At 43.6% G+C, this 20570-nt stretch overlaps 1 protein-coding gene across 1 annotated transcript in view; it reads left to right on the plus strand.

Moving 5' to 3' along the window:
• Window positions 1-20570, plus strand: part of LOC138666519 (zinc finger protein 585A-like) — a 93358-nt gene that overhangs the window by 39912 nt on the left and 32876 nt on the right. Inside the window, exons 2-7 of the mRNA XM_069754735.1 lie at window positions 1686-1775; window positions 1901-2047; window positions 2130-2253; window positions 2333-2427; window positions 2623-2713; window positions 6195-7092. Of these exons, the coding sequence (XP_069610836.1) occupies window positions 1692-1775; window positions 1901-2047; window positions 2130-2253; window positions 2333-2427; window positions 2623-2713; window positions 6195-7092 (1439 nt within the window). The 5' untranslated portion in view covers window positions 1686-1691. The remainder of the gene's footprint in view (window positions 1-1685; window positions 1776-1900; window positions 2048-2129; window positions 2254-2332; window positions 2428-2622; window positions 2714-6194; window positions 7093-20570) is intronic.

The raw sequence follows: 20570 nt of genomic DNA on the forward strand, positions 1-20570 counted from the left end.
GGGGGCTATCTCCTATGAAGCACAGCCACATAAAGTAGAAATATAAAGATTACAAAATGTTTCTCCCAATTCAATTTTGTATAATGCATTACTGTAAAGTTCCCAAATATTTTAGATCAAAATGTATTAACCTATGTGGTAAGCTGCATATAAGAAAGAAAAAAATAATTGACATTTTTCAGTCATTGCAATCAGGTATGCAATGGTTTTATCAGCATCATAAAAAAGCAGACTGAAGAGCAAAGGTCATTAATGGCCCCCAAAATGCATGCATTGACGCAATACGGGAGTTGTATCTTTCTTGATAGAATTTCATAATCAACGTGGAGACAAGCTTAAGGATAACGTTGAAGTGGTTTCCCTTTCTGGCTTATGTTCTAAGGCCGGAGGAAAGTATGATGAACAAGTTTTACAACAATGTCAATGTTTCAATGTCAAGCAGCATCTGAAAAAGCAAACAAAGGTGTCTAAAAAGAGAGATAAAATCCCGGGATCCCAACTTATTGTTACCTCTTTATAAATCACTTGTGTGGCCTCATCTAGAATATGGGATCCAGTTTAGGGCCCCACAATTAAAGGAGGACATTCAGAAATTTAGAGTCAGTTCAAAGGCAGGCAACTAGATTATTTTAAGGAATGGAAGGCCTTTCAGATGTGGAGAGGTTGGAAACGTTGGGCTTGTTTAGCTTAGAAAAAAAACGCCTTGGAGGAGATCTCATTTACATGTATAAATATATGTGTGGTCAGTACAGAGGACTGGAACATGACTTATTCCTTTCAAAGGACAGGGGGCACTCATGGGTGGAAGAAAGGAGACTCCGACAGCCAAATACGAAACGGTTCTTTACAGTTAGAGTAGTCAGACTGTAGAATGCCCGACCACTAATGGCAGACATTATAATAGCTTTCATACAAGGGCTAGACGATTTCCTTGATAAACATTGCTGGTTATAGTTAATTTAGTGACAAAAAAAACAATTGGTGGAGAAAGGTTTAACTTGTTGGACCTAGGTCTTTTTTCAACCTATGTAACAGCTGGGAAGAAAAGAACTTTTCTTGTGCGCATCAAAAAGTAGAGTAGTAGCTGAAGTATTTCCAGAACTTGTCGTGGAGTGACGAGATGTATACAAATGAATAGTGATGAGCGAATGTGCTCAGATAACATGTTATCCGAGTATGCACGGGTGTTATCCGAGTGTCTTCGGCGTGCTTGGATAATATGTTAGAGTCCCTGCGGCTGCATGCTTTGTGGCTGTTAGGCAATCCACACCTATGTAGCGGCTGTCTAACAGCCACAAAACATGCAACTGCACGGAAAAAAATATTATCCAAGCACGCCCAAGATACACTCTGATAACACCCGAGCATGCTCGTGGTGTGCACTTTTGCTCTTAGCTACAAATGAACTGTTACCATATTATATTGACTGTATGAAAACAGTCGTGCCGAGCATTATTTTTATTGTTAACTGTGTCCATAATTATCTGAATTTGTTTATAACTCCTGTAATCCCAACTGATAAGATATAGGTATCCTGTGTCTGATTTCTATTTGTATGAAGAGCTCGATCACATTATTGCTTTACATGGTATTCTGTATCTTTTTACACTGATTTGTCTTCTTCCCATTTAGGTTCTTACATTATAACATACTCATAATTGACCTATATTTTTTTTTCTGACCAGTGAAGAATGGATAGGGACAGGGACAAGGATAAGATGGTGGAGAGGATATTACAACTCACCCTAGAGATCCTCTTCCGGCTTACTGGAGAGGTGAGAGATTCTGATGACTTCACATTACTTCATATCTATGGTAATAACAGATGGACAGAACTGGAGAGGTGAGGACTCTGGAAATGTCTGTAGTGAGATTTATTAATGTGTCTCTCTATGACCAGGATTACACAGTAGTGAAGAAGACCTCTAGTGAGTGCTGTCAGGACCCTGTGTCTGAGGGATGGGGAAGACCCCTGATACATGAGGACATCAATGACCAGAAGATCTTAGAACTCACCTACAAGATGATTGAGCTGCTGACTGGAGAGGTGACACTGCTGGGAATGCTGGGACATTATATAGTAATGCTATGAAGGAATCAGGGGATGATGGTATCATTGTATGTGTCAGGTTCCTATAAGGTGTCAGGATATCGCTGTCTATTTCTCCATGGAGGAGTGGGAGTATTTAGAAGGACACAAAGATCTGTATAATGACGTAATGATGGAGGTTCCCCAACCCCTCACATCACCAGGTAATATGACTAAATACACACAGCCTATAATTATCTCTATGTAAAAAATTAATTCAGTCCATGTATGTGTTTTCTCCAGTTCTATGCAGTAAGATAACACCAGAGAGATGTCCCCGTCCTCTTCTTCCACAGGACTATAAAGAAGAAGATCCCAATGTTCCTCAGGATCATCAGGTAGATGGAGAGAAGGTGTTGTGAGATTTCTCCTATAATGTGTAGACAGCTGTGAAAGTCTTGTGCTCAGTCTTGTTTTATCCACCAATATTATATGTTTTAAACTTGTGTAATGAGAACGTTGGAGATGGCAGGATTAGAGCTGATCATAGATGTGACTTCTCCATCTGTCTATTTTTACAATATTTGTTTCAGGGTGAAGATCTGACCCATATTAATACTACAGAGACATATGTGAGGGGTGATGAGCAGTGTAAAGAGGGGTTTCCAACAGGTAAACATCTAGGTGAGTAGTGACCACACAAAAAAAGAAAAGCCATGAATAAATAATTAAAATCTGTTGATAATCCTATCTATGCAGCCATATAGCTGGCTGACACAGCTCTCTAAGAAAAAATTGCTCATGACAAAATAATACAGCAAAATTTCTTGTGCGGGTGAGTGGCAGCTCTTTAGCTCCTTTACTTGAAGAGGACAATCATATCTGACTTTTCTGCATCTCTCTTATCTAATGCCAATCAAGATACATCTTCATCTACTATATAATTGTCTATGGGTCACTTCCGTCTGTCTGTCTGTCACGGAAATCCCAAGTCGCTGATTGGTCAAACGGCCATGATCAATGAGGAACGGGCACAGTGCGGCCGCAAAATGGCCGCTCCCTACTCCCCTGCCATCAGTGCCCGCTCCATACTCCCCTCCAGTCAGCGCTCACACAGGGTTAGTGGACCACGTTATGCTGTGGTGTAACGCACTCGGTTTACGCTGCTATTAACCCTGTGTGACCAACTTTTTACTATTGATGCTGCCTATGCAGCATCAATAATAAAAAGATCTAATGTTAAAAATAATTTAAAAAAAATAAAAAATCATTATATACTCACCTTCTGTCGGCCCCTGTATCCAGCCCAGGCCATTCCCGCTCCTCGCGACGCTCCGGTCCATGCATTGCGGTCTCACGAGATGATGACGTAGCGGTCTCGCGAGACCGCTACATCATCATCTCGCGGGACCGCAATGCACTCTTGGGACTGGAGCGTCGCGAGGAGCATCGGTAAATGCCTGGGCTGGATCTGGGGGCCGACGGAAGGTGAGTATATAACTATTTTTTATTTTTATTCTTTTTTTTAACAGGAATATGGTGCCCACATTGCTATATACTATGTGGGCTGTGCTAGATACTGCGTCGGCTGTGTTATATACTACATCTCTGTGCTATATACTATGTGGGCTGTGCTATATACTATGTGGCTGTGGTGTATATTACGTGGCTGGGCAATATACTACATCGCTGTGCTCTATACTACGTGTCTGTGCAATATACTACGTGGCTGTGCAATATATTACGTGGCTGGGCAATATACTATGTGTCTGTGCTATATACTATGTGTCTGCTATATGCTACGTGGCTGGGCAATATTCTGCGTGGCTGGGCAATGTACTACGTGTCTGTGCTATTTACTACGTGGGCTGTGCTATATACTACGTGGCTGTGTTATATACTACATGGGCTGTGTTATATGCTACGTGGGCTGTGTTATATACTACGTGGGCTGTGTTACATACTACGTGGCTGTGCTATATACTACGTGGCTGTGCTATATACTATGTGGCTGTGCTATATGCTACATGGGCTGTGTTATATACTACGTGGGCTGTGTTATATGCTACTTGGCTTTGGTATATTTCTCTGCTGTATCTGTGCATCATGAATCGTGGTATGTGTTAAAGAGGGGGGCCCACTGAGACTCTTTCGCCCGGGGCCCTCAAAAACCTGGAGCTGGCCCTGGCTTCACTGATTGGTCACGCCCGGCCGCGAACAATCAGCGACAGTCGCAGTCTGCCCGCGAATTGGCGTGGAATTTGAACCACGCTTTGCTAATTGGTCGCTGCCGGCCGAATCCTTCGTAGAAATTGCATTATTCTGAAAACTTCATAAACTACATACATATTCTAGAATACCCGACGCGTTAGAATTGGGCCACCATCTAGTTTAGAATAATGTCTTTATGGCCATCCATTTCTTCCCAGTGAGTTTTTGTCATATTACACAATCAAGTCTTCCTTATAATTAAAGGGAACCTTTCACCGCCCCTGGCGTTTTTAACTAAAAGAGCCACCTTGTGCAGCACTAATTCTGCATTCTGTGAAGGTGGCTCTTCTTTTTATGGTCCCTTCCAATGCTGCAATATTACTTTTTATTATTTGCGCACCATACCTTTAGTCTGTCCGGGGGCACGTCTTTCCCCCCCTGGACACAACCGCCTCCCAGCCATCACTCAGCAACTCCGTGCGCCGGGCACCGCCTCCTCTGCCTTCAGTAACGTACCCGGCGCCTGCACTGTGCTCATAGCACAGCGCAGGCGCTGGGTACGTTACTGAAGGCGGAGGAGGCGGCGCACGAAGGGGCTGAGTGATGGCTGGGAGGCGGTTGTGTCGGGGGGGAAAGACGTGCCCCCCAGACAGACTAAATGTATGGCGCGCAAATTATAAAAAGTAATATTGCAGCGTTGGAAGGGACCATAAAAAGAAGAGCCACCTTCACAAAATGCAGCATTAGTGCTGGACAAGGTGGCTCTTTTAGTTAAAAACGCCGGGGGGGGGGGGGGGGGGGTGACAGGTTCCCTTTAAAAACAAAAGAAAACTCACTAATTAAACAACTGATAGGAGACATTTTTAACCACCTACGGTCATGTTCCATAATTGGATGGTGCATTGCGTCCCTAAATTAGCTGGTGTCACCTGACACTGCTGCCGTTTATGGTGGCCATTTACCCCACTGGATGCCACTGCCAAGATTAAGTTGGATTCCTGATGGTTGTGAGCGTGAGAAAAACTCTCCTTCACCCAGTCGTTCCCTTCAACTAAATTGCTGAGTGCTTATAGTTGCTGCACCATTAGGGTTGCAAGCAATGGCCTTCATGACTGCCAACTACGGTGACCTGTCAGGCCCTACCTAAGACAGGGTCTAACAGTCTGTGATCCAGTGTATTTTTCATGGTAGCAGGACTGATACTGCAGGCACTGACTTGAGTCTACTGGTAAATCCAAAGAGGCAAAAGGATTTGATGTAACCCATGTGAGACAAGCCTTGGGATAGGTCCTTCATGTTATGCCTTATCCTTTTTGCCTGGAGACATTACAAGAAGCGTCTGAGTATAGGATATGGACCATTACTTTCACAATGAGTTCCACCATGCTCATTTACACAGGTTATACAATGGCATCTGAAAGTTTGAGCTCCCCTGGTCAAAAATACTATTATTGTGAACAGTTAAGCAAGTTGAAGATGAAATGATCTTCATCTACACAGTGCACGTGCTGCCCCTCTAAGGACAGGGGAGCATGTGCACTAGGCGTGCCACTGCGAACACCGCGTGGCATGCACATGGGCAGGCAGCACACTTAGAACGTGTCAAAGGTGACATTGCGGCCGTGGCGGTGAGTATCTCATCTTCTTTGCATGGCGGGGGAAAGAGAACCATGCAGGGGCATTGGCATTTGTGTTACACTATGAAGATATTCGCTTCATAATATTAATAATGATAAAAAAGCCTAACCTCATCTTTTTGTGCTTTATTTTAAGGTCTATTCTTAGATTGTGTTCTGCTTCATTGCATCACTGTCTTAGTTAAAAATCACATTTTGCTTGCTGCATGTTTCGTAGTTGTTACAGAAATTTTTATATATATAGAATTGTCACGATTCGTCAATATACATTTTTGATACCATTCAAAAATTATGAAAATTGTTTATATTTTTGGCAGATAACTGGAGCTCAGAGGGACATTGGATACCTTTAGATTGTAAAACAGATGATTGTGATATCTCACAGAATGCCTATAAGGAGCATGCCGTAATTCCAAATCTAGCCCATCAGAGCAAAAATCTATCAACTGATTCTTTAGAACATGTCTCGCATTCTGATTCATCAGAGAATGTTGAGGAAATTACATCTTACAGAAGCAATGTTATAAATCAAAGTACTCACACTGGGAAAAAAACATTTCCATGTTCAGAGTGTGGAAAATGTTTTGATTGGAAATCAAAACTTATTTATCATCAGAAACAACACACAGGGGAGAAGCCATTTTTTTGTAAAGAATGTGGGAAATGTTTTAGAGAGAAATCAGATCTTTTTACACATCAGAGAATCCACACAGGGGATAAGCCATATTCATGTTCAGAGTGTGGAAAACATTATAATAATAAATCAAGTTTTGATAGACATCAATGGGTTCACACAGGGGTGAAGCCATATTCATGTTCAGATTGTGGGACACTTTTTACTGATAAATCATCTCTTGTTACACATCAAAATATTCACACTGGAGCAAAGCCGTACTCATGTTCAGAATGTGGGAAACGTTATAATAGTAAATCACATCTTGTTAGACATCAGTGGGTTCACACAGGGGTGAAGCCATTTTCCTGTTCAGAATGTGGGGCTTTTTTTGCAGATAAATCATATCTTATTATACATCAAGATATTCACACAGGGGAGAAGCCATATTCATGTTCCGAATGTGGGAAATGTTTTAACCGGAAATCAAATCTTTCCAAACATAAGAAAATTCACACAGGGGTGAAGCCATTTTCTTGTGAAGATTGTGGGAAATGTTTTAGCCACAATTCATATCTTGTTAGACATCAAAGAATTCACAAGCGATGAAACCATCTTCATGCCCAAAATGTGAGAAATATTTTACCAAGGAATCAAGTCTTAATAGTTATCATAACATAAGCCACTTTCATGTAACATACAGAAAGTGTTTTAACTAAAAGCCAGGTATAATTGCACATTGAAAATCTCGCACAGGAAAAACAATTTTATGTCCTGAATGTTCACAATGTTTTACACACAAATCACATCTGCTTAAGCTTCAAAGGAGAAAGGTATTGTGGATGCTGCTGGTGGGTGAAGAAGCAAGTCCTGGTACACACAAAATAGGTTTTTACTGTCGATGCGTTTCGAAGTTTACTTACTTCTTCAGCACATAATCTTCAAAGGAAGAAGAAGCAAGGAGGTTTTTTTGTTTTTTTTCTTAAAAGTACTCCAGGTATTTTTTATTTGAACACTGGACAAATATCAGTAATGTATGTTCCCTGTGTGTAGCAAAAAATACCAATCGTCCTCCTCTGCCGTTTCAAGTGCTGCACCTGTAATTTTCTATATCATATGACCGGTCTTGTGAAAGGCCAGATTGCTCCAGTGTTTGCTGGGCAGATTGGAAGTCACTACTCAATGTACAGTGGGGCAAAAAAGTATTTAGTCAGTCAGCAATAGTGCAAGTTCCACCACTTAAAAAGATGAGAGGCGTCTGTAATTTACAACATAGGTAGACCTCAACTATGGGAGACAAACTGAGAAAAAAAAATCCAGAAAATCACATTGTCTGTTTTTTTATCATTTTATTTGCATATTATGGTGGAAAATAAGTATTTGGTCAGAAACAAACAATCAAGATTTCAGGCTCTCACAGACCTGTAACATCTTCTTTAAGAGTCTCCTCCTTCCTCCACTCATTACCTGTAGTAATGGCACCTGTTTAAACTTGTTATCAGTATAAAAAGACACCTGTGCACACCCTCAAACAGTCTGACTCCAAACTCCACTATGGTGAAGACCAAAGAGCTGTCAAAGGATACCAGAAACAAAATTGTAGCCCTGCACCAGGCTGGGAAGACTGAATCTGCAATAGCCAACCAGCTTGGAGTGAAGAAATCAACAGTGGGAGCAATAATTAGAAAATGGAAGACATACAAGACCACTGATAATCTCCCTCGATCTGGGGCTCCACGCAAAATCCCACCCCGTGGGGTCAGAATGATCACAAGAACGGTGAGCAAAAATCCCAGAACCACGCGGGGGGACCTAGTGAATGAACTGCAGAGAGCTGGGACCAATGTAATAAGGCCTACCATAAGTAACACACTACACCACCATGGACTCAGATCCTGCAGTGCCAGACGTGTCCCACTGCTTAAGCCAGTACATGTCCGGGCCCGTCTGAAGTTTGCTAGAGAGCATTTGGATGATCCAGAGGAGTTTTGGGAGAATGTCCTATGGTCTGATGAAACCAAACTGGAACTGTTTGGTAGAAACACAACTTGTCGTGTTGGGAGGAAAAAGAATACTGAGTTGCATCCATCAAACACCATACCTACTGTAAAGCATGGTGGTGGAAACATCATGCTTTGGGGCTGTTTCTCTGAAAAGGGGCCAGGACGACTGATCCGGGTACATGAAAGAATGAATGGGGCCATGTATCGTGAGATTTTGAGTGCAAACCTCCTTCCATCAGCAAGGGCATTGAAGATGAAACGTGGCTGGGTCTTTCAACATGACAATGATCCAAAGCACACCGCCAGGGCAACGAAGGAGTGGCTTCGTAAGAAGCATTTCAAGGTCCTGGAGTGGCCTAGCCAGTCTCCAGATCTCAACCTTATAGAAAACCTTTGGAGGGAGTTGAAAGTCCGTGTTGCCAAGCGAAAAGCCAAAAACATCACTGCTCTAGAGGAGATCTGCATGGAGGAATGGGCCAACATACCAACAACAGTGTGTGGCAACCTTGTGAAGACTTACAGAAAACGTTTGACCTCTGTCATTGCCAACAAAGGATATATTACAAAGTATTGAGATGAAATTTTGTTTCTGACCAAATACTTATTTTCCACCATAATATGCAAATAAAATGATAAAAAAACAGACAATGTAATTTTCTGGATTTTTTTTTCTCAGTTTGTCTCCCATAGTTGAGGTCTACCTATGATGTAAATTACAGACGCCTCTCATCTTTTTAAGTGGTGGAACTTGCACTATTGCTGACTGACTAAATACTTTTTTGCCCCACTGTAAGTCTGAGACTAAGGCTGACTGCAGGTGAGCGTGTTTAAAATCGTAAGAGTTTCATCCAGAAAACTTGGACAATATTCATCTAATTTTTATTCTTTTGTCCTTTTTTTATTTGTCCGTGTGACATCCAGGTTCATATACAGCTCTGGCAAAAATTAAGAGACCACTGCAAAATGTCCAGTTTGTCTGATTTTTCTCTTTATAGGTATATTTTTGAGTAAAATGTAAATTGATCTTTTAGTCTATAAACAACATGTCTCTGGATTTCCAAGCAATGCATTTTGTATTTTTTTTCTGACAATTTAAAATTGTCAAAATTTAAAAAAAACAGTGCTTTCAGACCTCAAATAATGCAAAGAAAACAAGTTCATAATCATTTAGAAACAACAATATTAATGTTTTAACTCGGGAAGAGTTCTGAAGTCAATATTATGTGGAATAACCATGATTTTTAATCACAGATTTAATGCGTCTTGGCATGCTTTCCACCAGTCTTTCACACTGCTTCTGGCGCTAAAATTCAAGCAGTTCTTCATTGTTTGATGGCTTGTGACTATCCGTCATCCTCTTGATTACATTCCAGAGGTTTTCAATGGGGTTCAGGTCTGGAGATTGGGTTGCCCATGATAGGGTTTGATGTGGTGGTCTCTTAATTTTTGCCAGAGCTGTATATAAATTAAAAAATGGACATGATCAAATACAGTTTCCTAGGTCAATAATGGAAATTAATTTGCAAAACTCATAAGATACCAGGATGATCTGTCTGTGATAGTTTTTTTTTCTTTTTTTTTACGCTCCCATCGTCTTGAACGGGTGTATATACACCGAAATGTAGTGCATTCAGTTTATTTTTTCTTACAGACGGTCTGACCAAGAAAAAAATTGTTCATCTGGACAGCCCTATTGAATAACATGGATCAGCAAACGTCTGATTCATATGATCCTCTGCATTAGCCAAAAGAGCAAAACATACAGGCAGACGTCCATATTACTCACATTGAAATCCTCGGACTTGCCGTCAGCTCTTCTGATCTGAGCGTGACAATGTGATGTGTATCTATACAGGTGTCACGCTTATCTCAGAAGAGCCGACGGCCTGTCGATCCTTGCACAAGTAATACAGCCATCTGACTGCGCCCTAAGGGAGATAGTGACCATTAGCAGTGATTTCTGGCCAGTCACAGCAGTGCTTACTAGTGATGAGCGAGTGTACTCGTTGCTCGGGTTTTCCCGAGCACGCTCGGGTGACCTACAAGCATTTGATAGTGTTCGGAGATTTAGTTTTCATCGCCACAGTTGAATGATTTACAGCTATTAGCCAGGCTGAGTACATGTGGGGGTTGCTTGGTTGCTAGGGAATCCCCACAAGCTGGCTAATAGCTGTAAATCATGCTGCTGAGGCGATGAAAACTTAATCTCCGAGCAGTCATAAATACTCGGAGACCACCTGTGCTTACAAGTTGGTGGATAGGGATCAGAGCAGCATCGGATAAAGTTAAAGCCGGCCACTGGTTAGTATTTTACCTCAACACAGGGAACGTACATTTTTGATACTTGGTAGTGAAATTAAAAAAAAAAAAAAAACCTGGAATGAAACTTGAACCTTGTTTTATTTACAAGTAGTGCAATAAAAAATTCTTATAGTGAAAATAAAAGTCATTGAAGAGATGGGGAAAGCAATTTAGAACAAGAAAATGTTAAGAAATACCGTTTTTCACCGCATTGTACATTTATATTTGTCCTTCATTTTCAGATCATCCAACTTATTTTTAATATAAAATAAACACAATGGATGTAAAAATAAAATGCAGCTTTTTATTATTCTGTTTTTTTTTAAAAGATAAAAATTTATTAAAAATATAACAGCCCTTCTCTCACCTCCGCACCAATGAACTTTGTGTTCACGCACAATTGATGTTAGACATTTCAGCCTCTCTTCTTTTACAGAATTCAGTTAATATTAATGGTCTTTTGTATATGAACTGCTCTTTGAAATCCTTGGGACATCATCTCAATGAGACGTAAATTAGGACTTGATTTGGCCACTTTTTCAGCTTTAATGCTTCTTTTAAGCCATTCAAAGGTAGACTTGCTTGTGGGATTTTGTGAAAGAGATCAAAATGAATTTCTGTAAATTTACGGTAAGTAAATCAGGTCTTGTAGAAGGAAAGTGGCCCCAAGCTATTACGCTACTATTGCCATATTCGCTGGTATGATGTTTGTGCATAAAGTCACCGCTCTGCTTTACGGCTGGCACTTACACAGTGCAGGGAAGCAGAACGCCGGGGGACGCGATGCTGCAGCTATCGGCATCGTTGTCTAGATCGCTGCAGCGTCGCTAAAAGTGACCGAACCTTAAGTCTCGGGGCCTTAATGGCTTTGTTTGGCATCTGTATTTGAATCTCGTTAGAACATTGCCAGACAACTTCTATGTAAGTGATTGTAATGATGCTTTGTCAGTACTCGCCTGGCATCTTTAAAATGGCTACCAAGGACAGTCTTAGCGCAAGCCACTCTACTTACTAGATCCCATGGGATTGCCCCAGCCTTCACCTTTTATCCCATGTACAGAGATCTGGACTCAAACAGGGGCCATTGTTCCGTATGATGGTGCAGGAGTAGTCAGATAGTGGGGTAACCAAGAAGGCAGACAAAGTACAAAATCAGAAGATGCAATAATAGATGTAAGAATAGTCAACAAAACAAGCTGAGATCAAAATCAGGAAACGAATGAAGCTAAACAAACTAGAGTAAACCAAGTTTATCTTGCAGCCTACAGTAGCTGTAGCTTTCTGGCTGCTTAAGTAGGGTGTGGTGCGCTACAGTTGGCTGAAGCAGCGAGCTGATTACTCCAACTGGACAGTACACTGTTATGACCTGGTGGTTAGGAGCACCCGGAATGACCTGATAGTTAAACCTCATACAGGACGAGCTCTGGGATGTGGGAGCTCTGCTGACCGCAAGCCCTAATCCTATCACACACACTAGAAATAGCCGCGGAGCGCTCCTGACCAGACCTAGGCGCCTCGTCACAGCCTAACAACTATCTAGCCCTAGAGATAGAAAATAAAGCCTACCTTGCCTCAGAGAAATTCCCCAAAGGTAAAGGAAGTTCCCCACATATATTGACTGTGAGTAAAGATGAAAGTCACAAACGCAGAAATGAAACAGGTTTCAGCAAAGGGAGGCCAGACTTACTAAATAGACAGAGGATAGGAAAGGTAACTTTGCGATCAGCACAAAAACCTACAAAAGACCACGCAGAGTGTGCAAAAAAGACCTCCGCACCGACTCACGGTGCGGAGGGGCCACTCCGCATCCCAGAGCTTCCAGCTAGCAAGACAAAATCATGATAACCAGCTGGACAAGAAAACAGAGAACAAATAATGACTATCAGGAACTTAGCTTTTGCAGGAGAAGGCAGGTCACCAGAGAGATCCAGGAGCGAACTGAACAAATGCAAAAACATTGTCAGCTGGCATGGAGTAACGATCAGAGAGGAGTTAAATAGAGCAGCCAACCAAAGGATAAACCACGTCACCTGTGTAAGGAACCTCAGAAGCAGCAGCTTCACTCATAGCCACCAGAGGGAGCCCATAGACAGAACTCGCCGAAGTACCATTCACGACCACAGGAGGGAGTTCGACAACAGAATTCACAACAGTACCCCCCTTGAGGAGGGGTCACCGAACCCTCACTAGAGCCCCCAGGCCGATCAGGATGAGCCAGATAAAAGGCACGAACAAGATCGGCAGCATGAACATCAGAGGCAAAAACCCAGAAATTATCTTCCTGACCATAACCCTTCCACTTGACCAGGTACTGAAGTTTCCGTCTCGAAACACGAGAATCCAAAATCTTCTCCACCACATACTCCAACTCCCCCTCGACCAACACCGGGGCAGGAGGATCAATGGAGGGAACCATAGGCGCCACGTATCTCCGCAACAACGACCTATGGAACACATTATGGATGGCAAAAGAAGCTCGAAGATCCAAACGAAATGACACAGGATTAAGAACTTCAGAAATCTTATATGGTCCAATGAAACTTAGGAGAGGAAACCTTCATAGGAACGTGACGAGATGACAACCAAACCAAATCCCCAACACGAAGTCGGGGACCAACACAACGCCGGTGGTTAGCGAAACGTTGAGCCTTCTCCTGGGACAATGTCAAATTGTCCACCACATGAGTCCAAATCTGCTGCAACCTGTCCACCACCGCATCCACACCAGGACAGTCTGAAGGCTCAACCTGCCCTGAAGAGAAACGAGGATGGAAACCAGAATTACAGAAAAAAGGAGAAACTAAAGTAGCCGAGCTGGCCCGATTATTAAGGGCGAACTCAGCCAAAGGCAAGAAAGACACCCAATCATCCTGATCAGCAGAAACAAAGCATCTCAGATATGTCTCCAAAGTCTGATTAGTTCGTTCGGTTTGGCCATTAGTCTGAGGATGGAAAGCCGAAGAAAAAGACAAATCAATGCCCATCTTAGCGCAAAAGGACCGCCAAAACCTCGAAACAAACTGGGAACCTCTGTCCGAGACGATGTTCTCTGGAATGCCATGCAAACGAACCACATGCTGGAAAAACAATGGCACCAAATCAGAGGAGGAAGGCAGTTTAGATAAGGGTACCAAATGGACCATCTTAGAGAAGCGATCACAAACCACCCAAATGACCGACATCTTTTGAGAAACAGGGAGATCAGAAATAAAATCCATGGAAATATGCGTCCAGGGCCTCTTCGGGATCGGCTAGGGCAAAAGCAACCCACTGGCACGAGAACAGCAGGGCTTAGCCCGAGCACAAATCCCACAGGACTGCACAAAAGAACGCACATCCCGTGACAAAGAAGGCCACCAAAAGGATCTAGCCACCAAATCTCTGGTACCAAAGATTCCAGGATGACCAGCCAATACTGAACAATGAATCTCCGAGATAACTCTACTAGTCCATCTATCAGGGACAAACAGTTTCTCCGTAGGACAACGGTCAGGTCTATCAGCCTGAAACTTTTGCAGCACACGCCGCAAATCAGGGGAAATGGCAGACAAAATTACCCCTTCTTGAAGAATACCCGCCGGCTCCGGAACACCTGGAGAGTCAGGCACAAAACTCCTTGACAGGGCGTCAGCCTTCACATTCTTAGATCCCGGAAGGTATGAAACCACAAAATCAAAACGGGAGAAAAAGAGCGACCATCGAGCCTGTCTAGGATTCAACCGTTTGGCAGACTCGAGATAAGTTAAATTCTTGTGATCCGTCAAGACCACCACGCGATGTTTAGCTCCTTCAAGCCAATGTCGCCACTCCTCGAATGCCCACTTCATGGCCAACAACTCCCGATTGCCCACATCATAATTGCGCTCAGCAGGCGAGAATTTTCTAGAAAAGAAGGCACAGGGTTTCATCACCGAGCCATCAGAACTTCTTTGCGACAAAACAGCCCCTGCTCCAATTTCAGAAGCATCAACCTCCACCTGAAAAGGGAGCGAAACATCTGGCTGGCACAACACAGGGGCAGAAGCAAAACGACGCTTCAACTCCTGAAAAGCCTCTACAGCCGCAGAGGACCAATTGACCACATCAGCACCTTTCTTGGTCAAATCAGTCAACGGCTTAGCAACACTGGAAAAGTTAGCGATGAAGCGACGATAATAATTAGCAAAGCCCAGGAACTTCTGCAAGCTCTTCACAGATGTCGGCTGAGTCCAATCGTAAATGGCCTGAACTTTAATAGGGTCCATCTCGATAGTAGAAGGGGAAAAAATGAATCCCAAAAATGAAACCTTCTGAACTCCAAAGAGACACTTTGACCCCTTCACAAACAAAGAATTCGCACGAAGGACCTGGAACACCATTCTGACCTGCTTCACATGAGATTCCCAATCATCCGAAAAGACCAAAATGTCATCCAAATATACAATCATGAATCTATCCAGGTACTCTCGGAAGATATCATGCATAAAGGACTGAAACACAGATGGAGCATTAGAAAGCCCGAATGGCATAACCAGGTACTCAAAATGGCCCTCGGGCATATTAAATGCCGTCTTCCATTCATCACCCTGTTTAATTCGCACAAGATTATACGCACCACGAAGATCTATCTTGGTGAACCAACTAGCCCCCTTAATCCGAGCAAATAAATCAGACAGCAGCGGCAAAGGATTCTGAAATTTGACTGTGATCTTATTAAGAAGGTGGTAATCAATACAAGGTCTCAAAGAACCATCCTTCTTGGCCACAAAAAAGAACCCTGCTCCCAATGGTGACGACGACGGACGAATATGACCCTTCTCCAAGGATTCCTTTATATAACTCCGCATAGCGGCGTGCTCTGACACAGATAAATTAAACAGACGACCCTTCGGAAACTTACTACCAGGAATCAAATCAATAGCACAGTCGCAACCCCTATGAGGAGGTAGGGCACCAGGTTTGGGCTCTTCAAATACATCCCGGTAATCTGATAAGAACTCAGGGACTTCAGAAGGAGTGGAAGGTGAAATTGAGAGCAATGGAACATCACCATGTACCCCCTGACAACCCCAGCTGGACACAGACATAGATTTCCAATCCAACACTGGATTATGGACCAGTAGCCATGGCAACCCCAAAACGACCACATCATGCAGATTATGCAACACCAAAAAGCGAATATCCTCCTGATGTGCAGGAGCCATGCACATGGTCAATTGAGTCCAGTACTGAGGCTTATTCTTGGCCAAAGGCGTAGCATCAATTCCTCTCAATGGAATAGGATACTGCAAGGGCTCCAAGAAAAAACCACAGCGCCTGGCAAACTCCAAGTCCATCAAATTCAGGGCAGCGCCTGAATCCACAAATGCCATTACAGAATAGGACGACAGAGAGCAAATCAGAGTAACGGACAAAAGAAATTTAGAGTGTACCGTACCAATGGTGGCAGACCTAGCGAACCGCTTAGTGCGCTTAGGACAATCGGAGATAGCATGAGTGGATTCACCACAGTAAAAACACAGCCCATTCCGACGTCTGTGTTCTTGCCGTTCAGCTCTGGTCAAAGTCCTATCACACTGCATAGGCTCAGGCCTATGCTCAGAGAATACCGCCAGATGGTGCACAGCTTTGCGCTCACGCATGCACCGATCGATCTGAATGGCCAAAGACATAGACTCATTCAGACCAGCAGGCGTGGGAAATCCCACCATGGCATCCTTAAGGGCCTCAGAAAGACCCTTTCTGAAAATTGCCGCCAGGGCACATTCATTCCACTGAGTAAGCACAGACCACTTTCTAAACTTCTGACAGTACACCTCCGCTTCATCCTGACCCTGACACAAAGCCAGCAAGATTTTCTCTGCCTGATCCACTGAATTTGGTTCATCATAAAGCAATCCAAGCGCCAGAAAAAACGCATCAACATCACGCAATGCAGGATCTCCTGGCGCAAGGGAAAATGCCCAGTCTTGAGGGTCACCACGCAACAAAGAAATAATGATTTTTACCTGTTGAACGGGGTCACCAGAGGAGCGGGGTCCCAAAGCTAGAAACAGTTTACAATTATTTTTGAAATTCAAGAACCTAGATCTATCCCCAGAAAATAAGTCAGGAATAGGAATTTTAGGCTCTAACATAGGATTCTGAACCACAAAATCTTGAATGTTTTGTACCCTTGCAGAGAGATGATCCATACAAGAGGACAGACCTTGAATGTCCATATCTACACCTGTGTCCTGAACCACCCAAAGGTCTAGGGGAAAAGAAAGACAAAACACAGTGCAAAGAAAAAAAAATGGTCTCAGAAGTTCTCTTATCCCTCTATTGAGATGCATTAATACTTTGGGCCAGCTGTACTGTTATGACCTGGTGGTTAGGAGCACCCGGAATGACCTGATAGTTAAACCTCATACAGGACGAGCTCTGGGATGTGGGAACTCTGCTGACCGCAAGCCCTAATCCTATCACACACACTAGAAATAGCCGCGGAGCGCTCCTGACCAGACCTAGGCGCCTCGTCAAAGCCTAAGAACTATCTAGCCCTAGAGATAGAAAATAAAGCCTACCTTGCCTCAGAGAAATTCCCCAAAGGTAAAGGAAGCCCCCCACATATATTAACTGTGAGTAAAGATGAAAGTCACAAACGCAGAAATGAAACAGGTTTCAGCAAAGGGAGGCCAGACTTACTAAATAGACAGAGGATAGGAAAGGTAACTTTGCGATCAGCACAAAAACCTACAAAAGACCACGCAAAGTGTGCAAAAAAGACCTCCGCACCGACTCACGGTGCGGAGGGGCCACTCTGCATCCCAGAGCTTCCAGCTAGCAAGACAAAATCATGATAACCAGCTGGACAAGAAAACAGAACAAATAATGACTATCAGGAACTTAGCTTTTGCAGGAGAAGGCAGGTCACCAGAGAGATCCAGGAGCGAACTGAACAAATTCAAAAACATTGTCAGCTGGCATGGAGTAACGATCAGAGAGGAGTTAAATAGAGCAGCCAACCAAAGGATAAACCACGTCACCTGTGTAAGGAACCTCAGAAGCAGCAGCTTCACTCATAGCCACCAGAGGGAGCCCATAGACAGAACTCGCCGAAGTACCATTCACGACCACAGGAGGGAGTTCGACAACAGAATTCACAACAGTACACATACTGCCAGACGACATGTCCCAGTCATCCTAATCTTAGTGGTTGGACAGTGCTTACGCCATACAGAGCTTCTGGTTCTAATGTCTTTTCTATCACCTGCACTGCCCGCAGATTGAATACGGCGGTATCTTTTGAAAGAGGCAGATGTTGCAGGAGCGGGTCTTGGTGGAGATGTGACAGTGATGCTTAGATTCAATAAATGTGGCAGTAATCATGGCTGGATGTGGCTTGTGAAACTGAACCTAATTGTCAACGGTTTGATTAGTTGCTGATGAGGGGCAAAAACCCCGAAACAGCTGTCTGTGGATGGATACCATGCTTGGCATAGGTGGTTTTCCCTTATTGGATGTTTTCCTTTATTGGATGCTGCCCTTCCCTTGGTTGTTCCTTCCCGGGGAAAGGCCTGGCTATTCACTGCCTGCATTGAGAAACACGTGATGGTGTCTCCGCAGCTCCTCTACATGATTAGTTGCTAAGGCGGAAATTAATTTTAAGAACTGGTAAAGCTGAGCAGGATTTTTTCTTCAATACATGAAATCATTAAAAACATTGTGTGATTATTTTTGCAATCTTTGTCTGATATTAACCCCTTCATGACCTATCTACTATATAATTGTCTAACAGTCACGTCTATCTGTCCTTCTGTCTGTCATGGTTATTCATTCGCTGATTGGTCTCGGCAGCTGTCTGTCATGGCTGCCGCGACCAATCAGCGGTGGGCACAGTCCGGAAGAAAATGGCCACTCCTTGCTCCCTGCAGTCAGTGCCTGTCGCCCGCATACTCCCCTCCGGTCACTGCTAACACAGGGTTAATGTCGGCGGTAACGGACCGCGTTATGCCACGGGTAACGCACTCCGTTACCGCCGCTATTAACCCTGTGTGTCCCCAACTTTTTACTATTGATGCTGCGTATGCAGTAACAATAGTAAAACGATCTATTGTTAAAAATAATAAAAAAAAACCTTATTCTCACCTTCTGCCGTCGCCTTCTCTCCTCGGCACTGCAAACGGCAGGTTCCGCTTCCAAAGATGCTATGGGAGAAGGACCTTCCATGACGTCACGGTCATGTGACCGCGACGTCATGAAAGGTCCTGCGCTCATACCAATCTGTCTGTGCTGTATACTACGTGACTGGGCAATATACTACGTGGCTCTGTGCTGTATACTACGTCGCTTTGCAATATACTGCATGGCTGGGCAATATACTACGTGGCTCTGTGCTGTATATTACGTGACTGGGCAATATACTACGTGGCTGGGCAATATACTATGTGGCTGGGCAATATACTACATGACTGGGCAATATACTACGTGACTGGGCAATATACTACGTGACTGGGCAATATACTACGTGACTGGGCAATATACTACGTGGCTGGGCAATATACTACGTGGCTCTGTGCTGTATATTACGTGGCTGTGCAATATACTAGGTGACTGGGCAATATACTACGTGACTGGGCAATAAACTATGTTGCTGGGCAATATACTACGTGACTGGGCACTATACTACGTGGCTGGGCAATATTCTATGTGGCTGGGCAATATACTATGTGACTGGGCAATATATATACGTGGCTGGGCAATATACTACGTGGCTCTGTGCTGTATACTACGTGACTGGGCAATATTCTACGTGGCTCTGTGCTGTATACTACGTAGCTGTGCAATATACAGCTTGGCTGGGCAATATACTACGTGGCTCTGTGCTGTATATTACGTGACTGGGCAATATACTACGTGGCTGGGCAATATACTACGTGGCTGGGCAATATACTATGTGACTGGGCAATATACTATGTGACTGGACAATATAGTACGTGGCTGGGCAATATACTACGTGGCTGGGAAATATACTACGTGACTGGGCAATATACTACGTGGCTGGGCAATATACTACGTGACTGGGCAATATACTACGTGACTGGGCAATATACTAGGTGGCTGGGCAATATACTACGTGACTGGGCAATATACTACGTGACTGGGCAATATACTACGTGGCTGGGCAATATACTACGTGGCTGGCCAATATACTACGTGGCTGGGCAATATAGTACGTGGCTGGGCAATATACTACGTGGCTGGGCAATATACTACGTGGCTGGGCATTATAGTACGTGGCTGGGCAATGTACTACGTGGCTGGGCAATATAGTACGTGGCTGGGCAATATTCTACGTGGCTGGGCAATATACTACGTGGCTGGCGAATATACTACGTGGCTGGCCAATATACTACGTGGCTGGGCAATATAGTACGTGGCTGGGCAATATACTACGTGGTTGGGCAATATAGTACGTGGTTGGGCAATATAGTACGTGGCTGGGCAATATAGTACGTGGCAGGGCAATATAGTACGTGGCTGGGCAATATACTACGTGGCTGGGCAATATTCTACGTGACTGGGCAATATAGTACGTGGCTGGGCAATATTCTATGTGGCTGGGCAATATACTACGTGGTTGGGCAATATACTACGTGGCTGGGCAATATAGTACGTGGCTGGGCAATATACTATCTGACTATGCAATATACTACGAGGACATGCATATTCTAAAATACCCGATGCATTAGAATCGGGCCACCATCTAGTGAGATATATTTACGTAATATGTTGTGTCCCTGCCTTTGATGTGG

Source organism: Ranitomeya imitator, chromosome 2, assembly GCF_032444005.1.
Source record: "Ranitomeya imitator isolate aRanImi1 chromosome 2, aRanImi1.pri, whole genome shotgun sequence".
In the NCBI taxonomy this organism is placed as follows: Eukaryota; Metazoa; Chordata; class Amphibia; order Anura; family Dendrobatidae; genus Ranitomeya; species Ranitomeya imitator.